This window comes from Peromyscus californicus, unplaced genomic scaffold, assembly GCF_007827085.1.
Source record: "Peromyscus californicus insignis strain IS unplaced genomic scaffold, ASM782708v3 Scaffold_4__1_contigs__length_199733344, whole genome shotgun sequence".
Lineage (NCBI taxonomy): Eukaryota > Metazoa > Chordata > Mammalia > Rodentia > Cricetidae > Peromyscus > Peromyscus californicus.
In genome coordinates this window covers 193,032,534-193,053,149 of record NW_026294562.1, presented here as the reverse complement: position 1 = coordinate 193,053,149, position 20,616 = coordinate 193,032,534, and the positions used below count along the sequence as shown (strand labels likewise).

The window sequence follows — 20,616 nt, the reverse complement described above, 5'->3', positions numbered from 1 at the left end:
TGAAACTGTAAGTGAGCACCCCCAATTAAATATTTTCATTTATAGGAGTTGCCATGGCCATGGTGTCTCTTCACAGCAATAAAAACCCAAACTAAGACAGGAAGCTATATCATTTTATTTTAATTCAGTTAAATTTCCCATTTTCCTTCAGTACTTCAAAATGATTTCCCCCAGTGCCCTCATTTCTTTCCCCAAGACTGAGTGTCTCTGTGTAACCTTGGCTGTCTTGGAAATTGCTGTTTATACATGACTAGCCTTGAACACAGAGATTCACCTTCCTCTGCCTCCAGAGAGCTGGGATTAAAGGTATGTGTTACCATATCCTTAGCCTTTGGGGATTTCTAAATTGTATGTCAGCATTCCAGTGATGTCACATTCACAGCCTATTTCTTTAGTTAGTCATCTTCTTGATATTTGTATGATTTGACTCTAGTATAAAGATTTTGAAGGTAAATAAAAGATATGAATTTAACTGCTTTTTCTTTCATGATGGAATTTTCTTTTATCTCTGCAATTTCAGCACTATGTAAAAGATCTGTCAAATCCAATGCACTTGAGGGGTGTACTTTCCAATGAACAGCAAGATATAGGGATTATACAAGGTATACCTTTATATGATTTCTCAGAATTATGAATTTGATCATGTACAGAATTAAAGGAAAAATCAAAGGCTTTGTCATGTGCTTTGTTACTTTATCATAACTTTTTTTTTTTGAGACAGGATTTGTGTAGTCCTGGCTGTCTTGTAACTCAGTATGTAGATGGTGATGATGTCCTCCAACTCACAGAGATCTTCTTGCCTCTGCCTCTTGAGTGTTGGAATTAAAGAGGTATATCACATTGCCTGGCACTATTATAAATTTTTGGATGTGGAACAAGATAAATATTTTTATTACAGCTTTTCACATGGGCTGGAGACATGGCTTAGTCATTAAGAGCTCTTCCAGAGGATGGGGTTTAAATTCCCAAGACATACACAGCAGCTCACAACTGCTTAGAATGCCAGTTTCAGGAGATCCAACGAACCCTTCTGTCCTCTGCATGCACCAGGCATACATGTAGTGCACAGACATATTTGCAGGCAAAGCACGCATACACATTAAAAGAAATAAAAAGCTTGTCCCACTCTTACATTTGTAGAGTTTTATTTTAATATACACTCTAGGATATTGTTTTAAATGTAAACCTTCATTAAAGACTTTCAAATTTTTCTTATCTATATCTATTTTGTATACTGTTGTGATTTGTAAACAGAGAACACCAGAAAATGCTATGTCACATTATTTACAACAGTATTTTTCTCTTCAGTATGAATTTTTTGATGTCTTCTAAGATTTGACATCTGGATAAAGGAAAAGCCACAGTCTTTGCATTTGTATGGTTTCTCTCCAGTATGAATTTTCTGATGTGCTTTAACATATGAGCGCCTAGTAAAAGATTTGCCACATTCCTTACAACTGTAAGGTCTCTCTCCAGTATGAACTCTGCGATGTGTTCTAAGATGTGAGTCCTGGGTAAAAGATTTGTTACATTCCATACATTTGTAAGGTTTCTCTCCAGTATGAATTTTCTGATGTGCTTGAAGAGTTGAACACTTAGTAAAAGATTTGTTACATTCTTTACATACGTAAGGTCTCTCTCCAGTATGAATTCTCTGATGTATTCTAAGATTTGACCGCTGGATGAAGGATTTGTCACATTCTCCACATTTGTAGGGTTTCTCTCCAGTATGTATTTTCTGATGTTCTCTAAGAGTTGAGAACTCAGTAAAAGATCTGTCACATTCCTTACATCTGTAAGGTCTCTCTCCAGTGTGAATACTCTGATGTCTTTTAAGATGTGAGTACTTGGTAAAGGATTTGTCACATACCTCACATTTGTGAGGTTTCTCCCCAGTATGAATTTTCTGGTGTGTTCTAAGAGTTGAATTCACAGTAAAGGATCTGTCACATACCTCACATTTGTAAGGCTTCTCACCAGTATGGATCCTGTAATGTCTTTTAAGATGTGATAATTCAAGAAAGGGCTTACCACATTCTTTGCATTTGTGAAAATTCTCTAGAGAATGAGTTTTCTGATGCCTACTCAATGATGAATAGTGGGGAAAGGATCTGTCACAGTCATTGCATTTGTAAGGCTTCTCTCCAGTATGGAGTCTGTAATGGCTTTTAAGGTGTGAAATCTGATGAAAGACCTTGCCACATTCTTCACAGCTATAATGTTCCTCATCAGTATGGATTTTCTGATGTCTCCTGAAACTGGAACAGTGGGCAAACAATTTGTCACAGTCCTTACATTTGTAAGGCTTCTCTCCAGTATGCAATTTTTGATGGCTTTTAAGTGCTGACAGCTGTGGAAATGACTTTCCACATTCTTTACATTTGTAAGGTTTCTCTCCAGTATGAAGTCTCTGATGTGTTTTTAGATTTGCACACTGGTTAAATGATTTGTCACAAAAGTTGCACTTGTAGGGTTTTTTTCCAGTATGAATTCTCTCATGTACAGTAAGGCTTGAGGCAGTACTGAAGCATTTCTCACATTTCCCACATTGGTACGGTGTTTCTCCAATATAGATTGGTTGTTGCAAAAGACTGTATGCAGCGCTGAAATAGTCATCATATTCTCGCTGCCTGTGCTCTTTCTTTGTAGTATAGAGTCTCTGATCTTGAGTCATGTTGGAACACAGATTTAAAGATTTCTCACAATCTTTAGATTTGCAAGTTTCTTTTCCAGTGTGCATGCTTTCATGTCTGTCTGGGTTTGATGAGTCAGTAGAAGCATCCCTGTGGTTACTGCAAGTGTAGTTATTAGAGTTTTCTGTAGTTTCACCTGTTTTATAAAGTGTACTTGTAGAGGGGTCATCAAGCACTTTGTCAAGCTTATTATATTGAGAATACTCCTTTTCATTAGTTATGTGTTGATGGACAGGATCACATTTGCAATAGTTCTCTGAAAATGAGTATAATTCAGATTAATAGGTGTTTGTTCCAATAATAAATATATGATAAATGACTGTCTCACTAAGTTCTCTTTTAAGTGAACCTGGAACTTTTTAGGTTAGAGCTGCCAGTAGTTGACATTTTTCATTCACTGTAATTATATGGATTCTCACAAAAATAGCAGGACAGCCTTCAAGGTCAGTGATTTATAATAGATATCTCATCTTTATTGAAAACATCTAACTTAGAAAAACATGGGAAAAATAATTGAGGGTCAGTAATTAGCTTTGGGATAGAGATCACTGAGTGATTATATTTATAATACATGTCAATATTTTAAAATATTTTTCTGTGAAATTGAATAAGAAGAGTTTAACCCAATCCCAGATTCACAGTATTTGTACTTACTAAATAAATGGCCCAATTCCATTTAAGATTAAAGGCTTATTAAAAGCATCAAAGGGTTTATTTTATTTTCTAAAACAAGGCATTAGATTCTTCAGACATAATGGATGCAAAGACAGTATTCTGCCAGACACCAGAGGCTCTAGATCATTTGAGGCAGGGCTGTCATGGGCAGCTATTGCTTATTTCTATCCTCCAGTGTCTGCGCTCCACACACTACTGTGTTTCTTAACATTCCTCACAGGGTTATTCTCAAGTCCATTCTGTACACTGACTTCTGAGATTATTTCCCAGAAGGGTGTTTTAGTATCCTTCACTGGGAAGAAAATGAAGGATATAATATGAAGATATGCATACAAGAAAGGCAATTACAGAATAATCTTATTTTGTGGGTTCACATGAGGCTAACAATTTGTAAAATTATTCCAATTTGATGTCAGCATAGTCAAATAAAACTGCATTTTGTATTAATATTATGTCACCATAACTCAGGTGCAATACGACACAACACCTTCTAACAGTTATTACAACAGATAGGATGCACCCTGGGGCCAGGACACTATACTAAGTGATAAGAAATCTTTTTAAGTAGAATTGAATATAGTCAGAGCATTCTCATCTCCTGCTTTCTCTTTCACTTGATCCCTTCACTGCTGTCCTGCTTATTCGCTAGCCCACCCTGGTTGTGGCTCCTCTCTCCTCTCCACATTCCAGGGCAATCTCATTTGCACTGAACCGGTGACCAAGCCAACCTTGCATATAATAATGCACGTGTTCTGTGAGGTAGCCCACGACCCATGCTAGAATTTTTAGAAAGAATACAGATGTCTAACACAGTACTGGGCTCAGTACATGAAGAGAACAGAAAGTAGAGGAATTAATGATTTCCTATTGCTATTTCCTGTCAGCATCTACAGCATATTTAGGGGGAATTGTCAGTTTGCACATCTCACATTTTCCCCACAATTAAAACAATGTAAAATGCAATGATGGACATGGAGCTTTAAGATAGTGGTGGAAATATTATATGCTACTGAGTTCATGAATGCATCCTGGAACCTAAATGAAGGGTGCATGACACCTTGAAGATGGAAAATGGAAAGAAAAAACTAAATACCACAAAAAGGTTCCCTTCTACTATCAAAATTTCCCAGTCTCCTGTGACTTCAAGGATAGCTTACCAGAGAGTTTACAACCTATGAAGTCAGTACACACAAAGGATCAGTTAGGAATTCTACAAGCAAAATGTTCTCACCCACAGAGACCAGGTTGCTGTAATTTTCCAACATCACATCAATGTACAAAGCCCTCTGAGCAGAGTCCAGGCATTCCCACTCCTCCTGGGGGAAGTCCACAGCTACATCCCCGAATGTCAACAGACCCTGAAACAAAAGCATATGGTTTGACCATGTACAACCTGGAAGTGCTTTCCTGGACATAAAGAGATGGAATGTGAGTGAAGATAATTACTAAAAAAGATTATTTCTAACATAGTCATATTCTATCATGAATGTTCTAACTCCATGAAAATAGGATGAAACAACAGTTTTACAAGCAGTATACAGGAAGGAAGAAGAAATACATTTAAGGTCTGGATACTGTTATCTATTATGGATGCTGTTTATGTCACACAAGATCACAGCAGACATGTCTCAGAAGGAAAATTTATGATGAGGAAATGTGCTTTAAATGCTGTAGCTGTAAATCACGGTAAAACACTCACACAAATCAATTCTGTTTGTACTTGGGTCTTACGTGAATCTATTCTAAAAGGTTCAGTTGGGATGTTTAAAGTCTAGGTCCAATGCCACACCATTAAATAGCAGAGGGTTAGGTAAGGAAGATGGAATTCATGATTGACTTTACAGACAAAGAGATTTGCTTTTTTTCCCCACAGTAAAAAGGATACTAACAGCACTGCATACTGTCAATTTTAACATTACCATATAAGATCAGGTACTCTAAGGAACTAATTGTATAAGAATATGTGGGCCACTGTGAGGCAGATAAAAAAATCCAAATCAGCCACATTTGATACAATCTAAAAATTTCCAAAGCATATGCCTAAGTCAATATAGGCAATTTTAGAAGTTTGAAGAATATTTCACTTTACTCACAAAGAGTAATAAAAATTGAAGGAAGTTAAAAATACATAAAATAATGTTTAAGTATAGGTAAGCATGTATATGCAAGTGTAGATGATAGCATTCAGAACCACTTCCTGGAATTCTGGCCAATAAGCAGATAATACCCTGGCCCACCCAGCGTCCTGATGTCATCTTAAGTAGAGCCCACTTTAAGAGAAAACTCCTCTTCCTCCTCCTCCTCCTCCTCCTTCTTCTGTCTCTCTCTCTCTCTCTCTCTCTCTCTCTCTCTCTCTCTCTCTCTCTCTCTCTCTCTCAAGACAGGGTTTCTCTGTGTAGTTTTGGTACCTGTCCTGGATCTCGCTCTGTAGACCAGCCTGGCCTCGAACTCACAGAGATCTGCCTGGCTCTGCCTCATGAGTGCTGGGATTAAAGGCGTGCGCCACCACCGCCTGGCTCCCTTGCTTTCTATTCCCGTGAGGTGTGCACCTCCACTCTCTCTCCCTCCCTTCTCTTTCTTCTTCCCTCCATTCCCTTCTCTCTTCCCCCAATAAAGTTTTCCACATGGATGCCATGTCTGCATGGTGTCAGTAACATTCCACCACTCCATGCCGCAGCCCTCCTCTGCAAGGTGTCTCCCTCATCCACCGAGGTACCTTGGCCCAACCTGCTGAGGCCTCCTGCCCACCATATCATAATAGTAGAAACTGTGGAGGCATTCAGAAGTTGGGGGACCTGCTTGACTCCATTTTGAAGGCAGGAGCCATTGTGCCGTATTTTTAAAATTAAGTTTTTATTTACTGTGAGAGTTGAGTTGCTCTGTTTCCTGGAACCTGACCTTCCCCAACCCATGACCTTGATATACTTCTGAGAATTCCCTAAACCTCCCTTACCCCTCCCTAATCACATGGTGACCATATGATGCTTTTTAAAGATTTCTTTTATTTCTTTATTGCCCCATTCTCTCCCTTCTGTAAACTTCTCACGATTTTACTCCTTAAAAGGGACTAAGAGGTGGATTTGGTGCTGCTCTCTTTAACCTGACTTAGGAGGCAGTTGCTGGCCAGCTCTTGGGTGCACCCCAATAAAAAATCAAGCTTGCTTCAAATTTGGCTCAAATTGGGATAATGGTCTTATTCTTGACATTGGGATTAACAAACCGACATACATTTCCTGTGAGTAAATGAACGAATATATTAAATTCTGCAAATTATAGATACTTCCAGTGCTTTGCAAATATAATAGAGCACAGAAGGATGGCTCAGGAGAAATCTGAAATACTGTGTGTGAATTTTGTAGTCATCGATGTGTTCTTTTTCAGTACTTATACTGTATTGTCGAGCAGATTTTACGTTAGTAGTGTTTATGATTCTCCTGTTATTCCCATGAAAGCACAAAGTGGTGACATATTCTGTCTGAGCCATGAATCAAGGACAGAAATGCAAACCTGCAGGTCAGAGCCCATTCCTCAAATCTCCACTTTAAAACACTGGAGCCTCAGCACAGAGGAGTCGAGCCACGACTCTCACAGGAACTGACTAGAGGAAGGCAATCATGAGGAATGTTCTTTCTGCATCAATTGTGATGGCTTATACACATCAATCTGTCCATGGCCTCAAGACATTTTTACTGATGCATTCCACATAATGCTACATAATGAGTCCAAGTCCAAAAGCACAGAGGATGCTGTTTGGGGGGAAAAAAGACAAAGGAAAAATAATGATATTTCTACTTTGGGAAGTTACCATTGAGCCCCCTAACCAAGTGAGTGATGTGAGCAGCTATTCTCCTGAGAGAAACAGATATCAGGTGTCAACAAACAGATGGACACATCATCACTACTGTAATATGAAACACCAAAGAGAAATACAAGTAGACTACAATCTGAATCTACACTCAAGAACATCAATTTCATGGTAGGATCAAGCCACATGTGACAGCCATGTTCAGCACTCTACAGTTTAGTATTAGGAATTAAGTATTATTTAGCATTAAGAACCAAGATATAAGTCTCTTTTAATTCCACACATTTCAAAGATGCTGTGGAAACTTATCTATGTGTTTCAATATGCATTTTTATGAGCATGATTCAAGGAAATGGGACAGATCCCACAAATGGAGCCTCTATGACACATGGATCCTTACTCAACAGTATATAAGGATATAGTCCATTCTCTACAGATAATGGGCATCAACATACATTTGTTCATGTGTCAAAGTGGAAATATTTTCAAAATTAAAGGTCATAAGTTCATGTGAGATATTTGCCCTGGGGGATGGGAGGGATAATCTGGGAAGGAGGAAAATGGAGAAAAGTGATATAAGTGTGGATTTATGGAATTATATTATAAATTTGTAGTTATAAATACAGCCTAGTATGATCATAAAATCAGAAAGAAGGATGACAGAACTATATCAAAAATGATGATAGAGGACCCAGAAAGAAAACCATAATTCTATGCCTACTTAATATTTGACAAAGAAGACAAAAAGATACATTACAAAAACATGGCCTTTTCAACAAATGGTGCTGGCCAAACTCTAGCAGGAGAATGAAATTAGATTTTTATTTTTCACCTTGTACAAAATCCATTCAAAATAGATCAAAAGCCTTACTTAAAACCAGGAACACAGAAACCTGGAAAACATAGGGAAGACCCATGAGGATATTGGGATGGGCAAGGACTTATTGATTAGAAAGAACACTACCAGGATAGGAACTAACCCAAGTATCAACAGAAACTGTCAGCAGAGCACACAGACACCCCACAGAATGCGAGAAAATCTGTACTAGCGACGCTTTGGATAGGGGGTCATATCTAGAATTTAGAAAAAAAATGAAGGAAATTAAATTACAAGAAAATAAAACTACAAATTAACAAATGGGCAAATGAACTGAGTAGACACTTTGTGAAGAGAGAAACATAAATGTTCAATAAACATTCAATAAAGTCTTCAGGATCCCAGGAAGGAAATCATGGAAATGCAAATTAAAAACTACTTTGAAATACTGCCTCACCCAAGGCTGCATGGCTCTCATCAACTGACCTGACAACTGTTCAAGGGGATAGAGAGAGAAAGGAAGCCTTATTCACTGTTGAAGGAGGGGAGGGTGCAAACTAATACAGCCATTGTGGAATCAGTTTGGAGATTACTGAAAAAATTGAAGAGAGAACTTACATATGATCCAGCTCTTGAACACATGGTCATGTACTCAGAGAACAACACAGCCCACTACAGAAATATTTATACCCCATGTTTACTGCTGCTTAATTTACCTTAGGAAGTACTGAAATCAAGTTAATTATCTACTAAATATATGAATGGATAATGAAAATTGTATAAAATAGAATATTATTCAGCTGAAGAAAAAAATGTAATAAAAACTGCAGGAAAATGGATGGACTCAGAATGTGTAATATTAAAGAGATCATACAGTGTCAGAAAGAAGAAATCCCATTTTCACTTATATGAAGAATCTAGCCAATAATATAAGTATATGGAAAAAATGGAGGAAAGAGAAGAAGAAGGTTAAATTATCAGGGACTGAATGCAGGTAATGAACAAAAGTTATGAAAAAGGATGTAACGCTAATTGCTTTTTTCCTTCTAATTCTGTCTAATTTTGGTGGTTGATAAGTAAGTCAAAATATATTCAATTGTGAAAATATAAAATCCCCTGTGAGGCTCTAGAGCTTCTGTTGCCTATGACAACTCTAACTGTATAAAAGGACACCGAGTTGCATAGTCGTTGGGTCTGCTTAATTTCAGCATGTGATTTTGTTGTTTATCTATTTATATCATTTTTCATAATAAAATTTTTAAAATTATCAGAATCAGAAAATTCAAGGCTTTTAATACATGAAAGTATAACAGATTTAGATAAAGAGTGGAAAGTACCACTGACCTGCGACATGTTTACTGGGGAATCAGCCATTTCTTACTGATTCTCTTCTTTGAGTTTCTCTTTCAGGAACAATGAATATATGACTTGCTTCCCTTTCAAATCAGGGGTCAAGAAGGAAAAGTTAATATTAACACTGAAAGCTGTTAGAGAACAATGTCAAACCACATGGAAAAACCCAACCAACAGAATTCTATCACATGTCAGATCAATGATCCCAAAGACAGAAGAGCATGGAAAGACATTTGAGGCTTAAAGAGAAAATCACCATCAAGTATCCTGTAGCACAAAGTAAACGACTCTCTTAAAATTGATGGGGACATAAGTGCATTTCAAGATAGTCACCAATTAACACAACTGATTTCACTAAAGCAGCACTGCAGATAAATAAATGAAGGCAAAATATACACAGGAGAGTCAGAGAATCATCCATGAGAACATGGGAAATAATAAATTTCATGTGAAGAATAGAGAAATACAGGAGAACTGGAGAGTAATCATCAATGAGCAAGACAGCAAATCACTGTTTCTTAAAAAGAAAACAGAAGAATACCAATAATCCAACCAGTAAAAACATAAAAAACAAAATCATAGGAAATAAAAACACCATGAACAAAAAAAACTAGCCACACTGGAAATCAAAATAGAGAATCCTCAATTAAATAAACAAACCGTCAAGTTAAATAAATTCAGCACATGACCCAGCTGTTCCATTCCTTGGTATATGCTCAAAGGATTTGACATCCTACTCCAGATACTTGCTCACCCATGTTCATTGCTGCTGTATTCCCAACAGCTACAAAAGGGAAACAACCTTAATGTCTTTCAACTGTCAAACGGACAGTAAAAGTGTAGTACATATACACTGTGGAATACTATTCAGCTGTAAAGAAAGTTGAAATCACGAGCTTTGCAAGTAAATGGATGGACTTACAAAAGATCATATTAAGTGAGATAACCCAGACCCAGAAAGAGATACATAGCATGATCTCTCTCATAGGAAGTTCTTAATTCCAAATCTTCAGATGTGAGTACATAACCTGGAGTAACTAGAGTAACCAGAAAAGTAAAAAGAGAGCACTATGGGATATAGGGGAGTAATAGAGAGTAATGGAGAGTAGTAGGGAACATGTGATCTGAAGGGAGAAATGGAAAAGAAAGAGAGGGATTTTAATTATGGAGAAGGGATGTCTGAAACCATCATAAGGAATCATACTATTATCCATCTACCAAATATGCCTATAATACATATAAGTGTGTGCATGCAAATACAGTTAGAGTATAAATAAAAATTTCTCATCTGGGCTGATGATGCTCCTCATAAGAGCTACAGATTATCTAACAAAATCAGCAACACCAGGGAAGAGAAGTTTGCTTTGAAGTAACTGGTCACAGCTGCCCAAGAGACTTCCAAATCATTATATACTAGTACTGTTGCCCTTTTCTGCCTCCCAGACATAGAAGTCACCTTCCTTGTTGTTGAACAAGCCATGCCCTTCAGACAGAAACCAGAAAATTCCAGATGGATATGACCTTAGACCCTCCTTCCTGAGGACTAGCTTTCATGGTACCAGAATGCAACATTTCACCTTCCAAAGGAGGGAGCCAGTCAACAGTCCAACCCAGCTATTGACACCCATGAACCACAACAATAATCTGCACTGCATGATAGCCCTACGGGTGCAAGAGAGGCACACAGACCTTGGTGGTAATGAACAGCTTATATATGGATTAAGACCCTCTCAACAAGAGGCAAAACATGTCTGGTACTGAAAACCTAGCCAGTTTCCCTAGGGCTAGTAAAGGCATGGATCTTGGAGGAGAACCTACAACCAGTACTTTACTAAACAAGCATAACCCTTAATTACATTCTAAATATTTATACTAATTCCCAACAGACAAGAGCAGATATCAATGGGAAGACAGTGTAGACACAGTTTAACAGTCTGGATATGTACTTCCTGATTCTTCATCAAAACACTGTTGGCATGATTTTCAGGGACAGAGACAAAAAAAACACTAAAAGGTAGAGAATGTACTAGAATACCAAAGCTCAAAAATTCTGAAAACAATAAATAAACCCTGAGGCATTAATTTTCATCATTTTACAATATATTAAAACAAAGAAGTGAAAATGACTCAATAATGGTATGAAAACATGATCCGTGATGTGAATGAATAAGCATCACTCACATGCATAGTCAAAGAAAATTTTATTTGACTCTGTTATCAATTCTTCTGTAGAAATCTTCTCATGCCTGCATTAGGATAATCCTGAGAATTTTCTCCTCAGTGGAAGTCTCCGGAATTATCTCTAGTGAAATAGAATGTGGGAAAACTGATTTCATGTCCCACTTCCACATTCACTTGATCCCCTTTCTACTCCTTCACCAATGTCTACATGATACCTGCATCCTTAGTGTCTCCTCTCTCCTTCCAGGTCACTTTGTTCTGCTGCACAGGTGAGCAGGTCTGGGTGATCAGTGAGACCTGCACATGAGAAAGAGATTGTTCAGGAAGCACCTGGATTTCTAACACAGGACTGTGCTCAGTAGATGAAGAGAAAACTAAATACAGGATTAGACAAGTGATTCCCCCACTGTCCTGCAGGATCAGAACTGAAAACAATTAGAAAGCATTTTTAGTTATTGTAACTTGAATCCCCACTTCCAATCACAGCTCAGTCAAAACTCAGGGGCAGAAATGGTACTGAACAGAGTATTATACCCTAATGAGGTTCTGAATTGATCACGGACCAATAATGATGAAGCCTTACACCTCCCAAAGGGACACAAAGGGAGAAAATTTCTTGAAAATTTTCTTTTTTCATCTGAGGATTTCACTATTCTCTGCGAGAAGTGAGACTCACTCACACACAGGTCACACACTTGCAGCGCAATTGGCCAAGAAGCCAGCCTTGAGGAAACCTATGCCTGGGACATCCATGTGGCCTTTGGTGAAAAAATGGGCCGGGGACGTCAGTACGGACCAAGGCAGTGGTAGGACACGGGATCCAGACATGTCTTTGGAAACAGCTGGGGCTGGGATGTCACCATGGCCCCAGGTGGCAGCAGAGGCCACAATACCTTTTAATTTCCTCTCCCTCTCTCTTTCCCAAACAGGGTTTCTCTGTGTAGCCTCGGCTATCCTTAAACACACACTGCAGACCAGGCTGGCACGGATCCAGTCACTCTAAGATCCACCAGTCTCTCCCTCCCCAATGGTGGGATTAATGAATGGAGTGTGCCACCACCACCTGGCTTAGAACACCTTTACTAACTGCGAAAATACTGTGATCTGAAACCATAAGACAGCATACTGTGCTCTTCCAGGCCCTAAGATGCAGCACTAAGAACTCAGCACAAAAAATACACATTTTGGATTTCATGGTCTATTTTTTTCTTTGTATTTTTTTTGTTGTTGTTGTTTTAATTTATTGTTCTTTGAGACAGGGTCTCACCAAATAGCCCTGGCTGTCCGCAAACTCACTATGTAGACCTTGCTGGCCTCCAAATCACTGCAATCCACCTACCTCTGCCTTCTGAGTGTTGGGATTAAAGGCCTGAACTGCCAGGCCTGCAAAGACACTTCAGAATGCTGTATTTACATTGCATATGACTCAGATGGAAAATTAATGGTGGATAAAATTTAACTTTTAAAGGTTAATGTTTACAACCATACTTGAGGAACTCGCAAAAAAATATACTTTCAGATTCAATGAAATTTGCAGGCGTTGCGTTCATGATTAATATCTAAAAGTTCATGGGAAATTCAAGTCTCCCTCTTTTGAATAAGGAAGCGGTATAACAGGGGAGTTAGTATGGATGATTGTCAATTTCAAGAGCTTTGTTGTTTCCACCATTGCAAACAGAACCGTGTTTGCAAATATCAACAGATAAATTCAAATATCCTACTTAATTATTATTAGGATATTTTGACATCAGAAGATAAGGGGAGGAAAAAAACCAGGATTGTTCCAGTTATTATGATCGAAAATTTACCGATAAGGGAAAGAAATATACAGCAGAACTTCAGATCTGGCTTCCTTATGAACAGCAGAGAAACTGCTCGCGCCCCGGTCCCTCCCTCCCGTGTCCCAGCCCCGCAGCTCCTCTGACCTGGGAGGTTCCAGGGCCGCCGGGCTGCGGTTCCCGCCACTGCGCTGCTGACTGGTGACTTTCCCAGGCTGCCCCGTGCGGCGACTGCGGCTCCGGGGAGGTTTCGGGTCCCCGCGACACCCCGCCGTGTCCTCCGCACCCAGGTCTGCACCACGGGACTCCCCACCGTGCAGGCCCCGAAGCAACTACAGACAATGTAGTTGGCACTTCTGGCTTTGGCCCACAATTCAACTTCACAGTGCTCACACAAATTTAGTCCCAGCTTCCGTTTACATCACGCCTCTAATCCCTCCCATTCTCCATCATTCTTCTACACAAGCCAATATGCTACATCCTCCCAACCTCCGTTTCCGGGTGAGTGTCCCCGCCTCAATGAACGGGTCCTTCCCAGTCTCAGGCTGCCTTCCGCACAGCTCCAGCTGTCAGGCTGCCCTGGACCCGCTCTGCACAGCCTCCCCACATGCTTGCTGCCAGCCTAGACCAGAACTGGATCTAGGAGGACGCTGCACCCCGGTATCTGACCCCCACAGTGAGTCTGAACCCTTCGGATAAAACACAGGCAGCCAAACCTCGACTTGACTACCAGCCTCAGGGGCTACATACTAACACCAAAGATAACCCGCTAAATTCAGATTCCAGAGTGCCATCGCCAACACAAACATGACAAGCCAAAAAAAAAATACTGCAATTGTGCCTTGGAGAGAGACATTTCAGGAGCTTGGATTTTTAAAAGAAACAAGTGAAGTCACTCATAAGCCCATTACTAACAGGCTAGGGCTGAGTTCATCCCGCGCTGTGCTGCTCTTACTTGATGGTGGTCTTGTTGTTTTACTAACTCGGGAACAAGTTTATCTTCTGTGACTTATGCTAAAGGTCCTTTTAGATAAAACAGAGGAAAGAATTTTAATGCAGTGGTGAATGCAGACTATTGGCTGCCCCAAATGTAGAAAACAAGAAAGGTGTGTGGTCGCAGGCATAAAAACATCAGTTACACCATCCCATCTATGGCTCCTGGAACACTGAGGAAGAGGAGGAAGAAGGGAATAAGAAGGGAAAGAGGAGGAAGGGTTAAGACATGCCATTCTCTAGACTCCACACAGCTGTTGTAATCAGTAACCAACAGCATCTGTACTGACCTGCATTGACCTCACACTAGACCACAATCAGTCTAGGAAAGGGGAAGGCTCATAGGACCCACCCTTTACCTCTCAAATTTTGTCTATGGATGGATTGTGGAAGAATCACTGCCTTTAGCTGTAGTCCTCTGTTGAGCTCCAACACATAGGTCCAAACCCACAATCTCACATGTGGCCCTGGTCAATTTCATTGGGTTAAAGAGCAAAATGAATTGAAGAAAACATTTTTCCAATGGTAATATGTATCAACCACCCCTCCTAACATGTTTATTACTTTCTTAGCTTCTTGGTTTAAGGGCATTAGAAGCCAAAATTGACCAGAGGGAGGTCTGCGCTTCCAGATCAATGGGATGTTTGTTTCAGATCCTGGCAGGAACTGAAATTACATGGAACCAAAACTTCTAGAGCAGCTGAATTTAGAGTTGAGGGAACAGGAAGCAAAAATTTCCTAGTAGGTCACTAGGAATGATAATAAGAGGAACTATCTTTTACTTTCCCTTCCCATGTTTTCTGGGACACCTGGATCCTGGGTAAAGGAGAAACCATATGATATATTGGACACTGATTGAAAGCATTTATTGCCTTCTGGAAAACCCTGCCACGCCCTCCAGGCTGCTGCCACCTAATTGGCCCTGTAACTGTTTCTTCAAAAAGCCATTCCTTCTTTCTATATGGCCAGCTGCTTCTGCATGGTGGGGAACAGTGGATTCCATGATCGTGGGCCCACTGTTGTGCCTCTCTTCTGTGTGAGTCCCAGTTAGTCCAGCTAGCTTGAATTCTTTTAACCTTAATGTTGGGAGATGTGTTCACAGGTTTCAGAGTGCATCACAGCTGAAACAAAGCTTTGAAAATAACTTAGACTAAGATTTTTTTTTTTCAAATAGCTTTAAGGTGAAAAACTCAAGAAGATAATCTAAAGTTTTAGAAAAGCACATAGTTGAATGAGGAACCCTCTTTAAGGTCAGGGAACAAGAACAAAGCAGCTGATGCACCATTTTTGCTGGATTGGTTGATGACCAAACATGATGATTAATTCTTTACACCCATTTTTGCCCTCAATCTTCTGATATAAAAAACTATTCATGAGTGGGTATACAATCTAAAGAGTTAAAGTAGAGCTGACTGATTCTTTTTCACATATAAAAGTTTAGGTTTCTGATTCCTTTAAGATTCCATATAAGACTGCCTTTCAAGATAAGTAACAAAATAATCGGTCCTTTCTTTGTAACTGCAAAGTGCAGCCTGTCAGTAAAAGGCCTAAGAAGAACACTTTGCTTTCCCACTCTGTTAATCTATAACAAGTTGCTTGGTTATGAATGTACATGGGTTCTTGGGAAAATTTGTTCTTCACCTGTAATATGTAAATGTTTAATCAAGTAAAGGATATGTAAAACATGCTGTTTTTTACTGTTTGTTTTGTATTCATTATAATCATTCACTTGAAAAACAGAATATAACTGCATTATAATTTTTATATTGCCTGAAAGATTTTGTGGGTTATATAAGCTATAAGAAAGAAAATAAATATAGTTAAAATGGGCTAGAAGGAAAACATCAAGATGAGATTTAAATTAGTTAGAAGAAAAACATCAAGAATGAGAGTTAAAATGAGTTAGAAGGATAAGAACAAGAATGAGAGTCAGAAGAAAAACATCAAGAATGAGAGAAGGTAATCACCAGGAAAATAAAGAATAGAGAATGGAAAAGAAGAATAAAGAAAAGGTCTGAAGGAAAACATCAAAAGTGTGTGTCTTTTTCCCTAACCCCCTTAAATGGAAAAGTCTAGTACATGCCGATTCTGTGGATTTCCCTGAGCCCTGTGCTACTGGGGGCAGTCACCTCAGGCAGAGATACTACCTCCTCCAAGCAGCTTGTCTGGTCTGGTCCAGGCAGCTTGACGACTGTCTGCCTAAAGGCTGGTCTGAGCATCTTCTGTGCAGTTCAGCAGTCTGACAGTGCAAGCACTCCTTACTGATTATATATGCTTGAGGCTGGGGAGCCCTAGTGAATCTTGCTAGTTTCTGTGACTTCCCAAAGCTATTAAGTCGCCCATTTCTGAGCTTAAAGAACTCTGCAGGACTGAATGTATCACCTCCCCCTAGAGCAGCGTCTCTCAACTCCTTTGTCACAATCCCTTTGGGGTCTCATATCAGGTATCCTGCATATGAGATACTTACATTACAATTCATAACAGTAGCAAAATTACCACTATGAAATAACAAAATAATAATTTTATGGATGGGGGGTCACCACAACATGAGGAACTGTATTAAAGGGTTCCTGTATTCCACTGCCTTAGAGCATCCTGTTCCTTTACCTTACTTTTCATGCCCTTTGTTTGAAGGAGATTCCTCCAAGACGGAAGGATTTAATTTCAGAGGAAATTGACACACTATAACCATTCCTGGGCATGAACTTCAAAGACTTGCCATTTTACCAATGAGCATTTGCCCATCATGTGCATTGCTGCTTTATTCACTGTATCTAGGAAATGGTAACAACATAGATGTACATAAACTGAAACATGAGTAAATGATAATGTGATACTTATCTATGTAACGCAGCATATTGTTCAGGTGTAAATTAAAATGGAAGTGTGAAATCTAGGTGTACATGTAGGTAACTAGAAATTATTATGACCAGTTCAAATACCTAGACCCCAAAAGTCAAACATCACATGTTCTCTCACATATGTGTCTAAGCTACAAACTTTGTTTTGTGTGTTAAAGTAAGACTACATGTAGAAGCCAGGAATCCTGAAATAGACAATTAGTGGGGAGAAAAAGATGGGGTGGATAGCAGAATATAGGTGATATGAAATTAGAGAGTGGGAATCCTGGGGGCAGAATGGTTCAAATATGTAATGCATATGGAGAAGAGAGGGGGCTGCTGAAAGATCAACCAAGGTCATCTTCATGAGATGACCATGAAGAAGCTATATAGGAGCCTATCATTTTGTAACACAAGAGATGTGACTCTACTATGAAGATTTTGAAGGTGAATAAAAGGTAAGAATTTATCAGAGTGTTTTCTTTAATGATGAATTTTCTTTTATCTCTACAACTTCAGAAAAATGTAAAGGACTTGTCAAATTCAATGCATTTGAGGAAGTATAATTTCCAATGTACAGAAAGACATCGGGATAAGGGATGTGTCACTCTTTGCATTTGTATGGTTCCTCTCCATTATGGATTTTCTGATGTCTCCTTAAACCAGAAGAGTGGGCAAAAGATTTATCACATTCCTGACAACTGTAAGGTCTCTCTCCAGTATGAACCCTTTGATGTGTTCTAAGATGTGAGTCCTGGGTAAAGGACTTGTCACATTCCTTACATTTGTAAGGTTTCTCCCCAGTGTGAACACTCTGATGTCTTCTAAGATTTGAGCAACTGGTAAAGGATTTGTCACATTCCTTACATCTGTAAGGTCTCTCTCCAGTATGAACTCTCTGATGTCTCCTAAGACTTGCAATATGGATATAGGATATATTACAGTCTTTACATTTGTGAAGTTTCTCTCCAGTATGAATTTTCTGATGTGCTCTAAGATATGAGCAGCTAGTATAAGACTTGTCACATTCCTTACATCTGTAAGGTTTCTCTCCAGTGTGAACACTCTGATGTCTTCTAAGATCTGAGTGTTTGGTAAAGGATTTCTCACATTCCTCACATTTGTAAGGTTTCTCCCCAGTATGAATTTTCTGATGTGTTTTAAGAGTTGAGTTTAAGGTAAAGAATTTGTGACATACCTCACATTTGTAAGGCTTCTGACCAGTATGGAGTCTGTAATGTATTTTAAGATGTGATAATTCAAGAAAGGACTTACCACATTCCTTGCATTTGTGAAACTTCTCTAAAGAATGAGTTTTCCTATGCCTACTCAATGATGAATAGTGAGGAAAGGATCTGTCACAGTCACTGCACTTGTAAAGCTTCTCTCCAGTATGGAGTCTGTAATGACTTTTAAGGTGTGAAATCTGATGAAAGACCTTGCCACATTCCTGACAACTATAATGTCTTCCAGCAGTATGCATTTTCTGGTGTCTCCTAAAATTGGAATAGTGGGCAAAGGATTTGTCACATTCCTTACATTTGTAAGGTTTCTCTCCAGTATGCAATTTTTGATGGCTACGAAATGCTGACAACTGTGGAAATGACTTTCCACATTCTTTACATTTGTAAGGTTTCTCTCCAGTATGAAGTCTCTGATGTGTTTTAAGACTTGACCACTGGGTAAAGGATTTTTCACAATCTTTGCACTTGTAGGGTTTAATTCCGGTATGAATTCTTTCATGTACAGTGAGGCATGAGGCAGTACTGAAGCATTTCCCGCATTTCTCACACCGGTGTGGTGTCTCTCCAATGTAGATTGGTTGTTGCAACAGACTGTATGCAGCACTGAAATAGTCATCATATTTTCCCTGCCTGTGCTCTTTCTTTGCAGTGTACAGTCCCTGACCTTGTGTAATGTTGGAACACAAATTTAAAGATTTCTCACAGTCTTTAGATTTGCAAGGTTCTTCTCCAGTGTGCATGCTTTCATGTCTATCTGAATTTGATGAGTCAATAGAAGCATCCCTGTGATTACTGCAAGTGTAGTTATTAGAGTTTTCTGTAGTTTCACCTGTTTTATGCGGTGCACTTGTGGAGGGGTCATAAAGCACTTTGACAAGCTCATTACACTGACAACACTCCTTTCCAGTCTTCACATGTTGATGGACAGGATCACATTTGCAATAGTTCTCTGAAAATGAATACAATTCAGATTAATAGGGTTTGTTCCAATAATAAGCATGTGATAAATGACTGCCTCCCTAAGTTCTCTCTTAAGATATGTCAACCTGCAACTATTTAGACTAGAGTTCCCAGTACTTGACATTTTCCATCCAATGTAATTGTATGGATTCTCACAAAAACAACATGACAGCCTTCAAAGGTCATTGATTTATAGCAGATATCTTTATCAAAAATCACTAGGAAAAGGATGGAAAAAATAATTGAGAATCATTAATTAGCTTTGAGGTACAGCTCACTGACTGATTATATTAAGAATACATGTCTGTATCTTTAAATATTTCATCTCAGAAATTAATGAAGGGGCATTTATTCCAATCCAAAGTTCACAGTGTTTTTACTTACTAATTGATTAGCAATGAGAAGTACTGACCAGACCCAATTCCATTAAGATTAAAGTCTTAATTAAAAGCATCACAGGGTTTATTTTTCTCTCTAGAAAAACAGACTAGATCATTCAAAAGTAATGGATGCAAAGACAGTATTCTGGCAGGTATCAGAGCCTCTAGATCATTTGAGGCAGGGCTGTCATGGGCACCTAGTGCTTATTTCTAACCTCCACTGTCTGAGCTCCACACACTGCCGTGTTTCTTAACTTTCCTCATAGGGTTTTTAATCAAGTCCACTCTGTATAGTAACTCCTCAGATTATTCCCCAGAAGGGTATCTTTGTATTCTCCACTGGGAAGAAAATGAAGGATTTAATATGAAGATATGCATACAAGGAAGGCAATTACAGAATAATCCTACTGCATGGACTCATGTTAGACATAAATTTTGTAAAATTATTACAATATGATTTCAGCATAGTAAAAAAATACCCTGCATTTTTGTACTAGTATTAAGTCACCATAATTCAGGTGTAATAAGATATAACGCCTTTCAATAGTTATTACAACGGACAGGATACATCCTGGGCCAGGACACTACACTAAGTTAAATGATCAGGAATCCTTTCAACTGGAATTGAATATCACAAAACCATTCTCAGCTCTTGCTTTCTCTTTCACCTGAAGTCTTCACTGTTTTCCTGCTCATTCACGAGCCCACCCTAGTTGTGGCTACTCTCTCCTCTCCACATTCCAGGGTAATCTCATTCTTTCCTGGCAGGTGAGCATGTCTACCTTCAATACATAATCCACATGTTCTTTGAGGCAGCCCATGACCCATGCTAGAACTTTTAGAAAGATTACACAAGTGTAAGACAGTACTGCACTCGGTACAGGAAAACAAAAAGCA

General features: G+C 39.0%; 2 protein-coding genes across 4 annotated transcripts in view; both read right to left on the bottom strand.

The window, feature by feature from the left end:
* The window catches only part of LOC128095675 (zinc finger protein 54-like), a 48,819-nt gene that overhangs the window by 21,277 nt on the left and 6,926 nt on the right, over window positions 1-20,616 (bottom strand). For 2 of the 3 annotated variants that reach the window (XM_052714870.1, XM_052714869.1), the window contains one exon: window positions 15,145-19,328. In XM_052714870.1, the coding sequence (XP_052570830.1) occupies window positions 17,740-19,328 (1,589 nt within the window). In that variant the 3' untranslated portion in view covers window positions 15,145-17,739. Of the gene's footprint in view, window positions 1-11,739; window positions 11,822-15,144; window positions 19,329-20,616 lie in introns of those variants that run through there. The other variant, XM_052714871.1, reaches the window with a different exon arrangement.
* On the bottom strand, window positions 1,129-9,379 carry LOC128095674 (zinc finger protein 54-like). The gene is made up of 3 exons (XM_052714868.1): window positions 9,335-9,379; window positions 4,600-4,726; window positions 1,129-2,949 (listed from the first exon to the last, which is right to left on the bottom strand). The coding sequence occupies exons 1-3, from the start codon at window positions 9,362-9,364 to the stop codon at window positions 1,271-1,273; spliced, it is 1,836 nt and encodes a 611-aa protein (XP_052570828.1). The 5' UTR covers window positions 9,365-9,379; the 3' UTR covers window positions 1,129-1,270.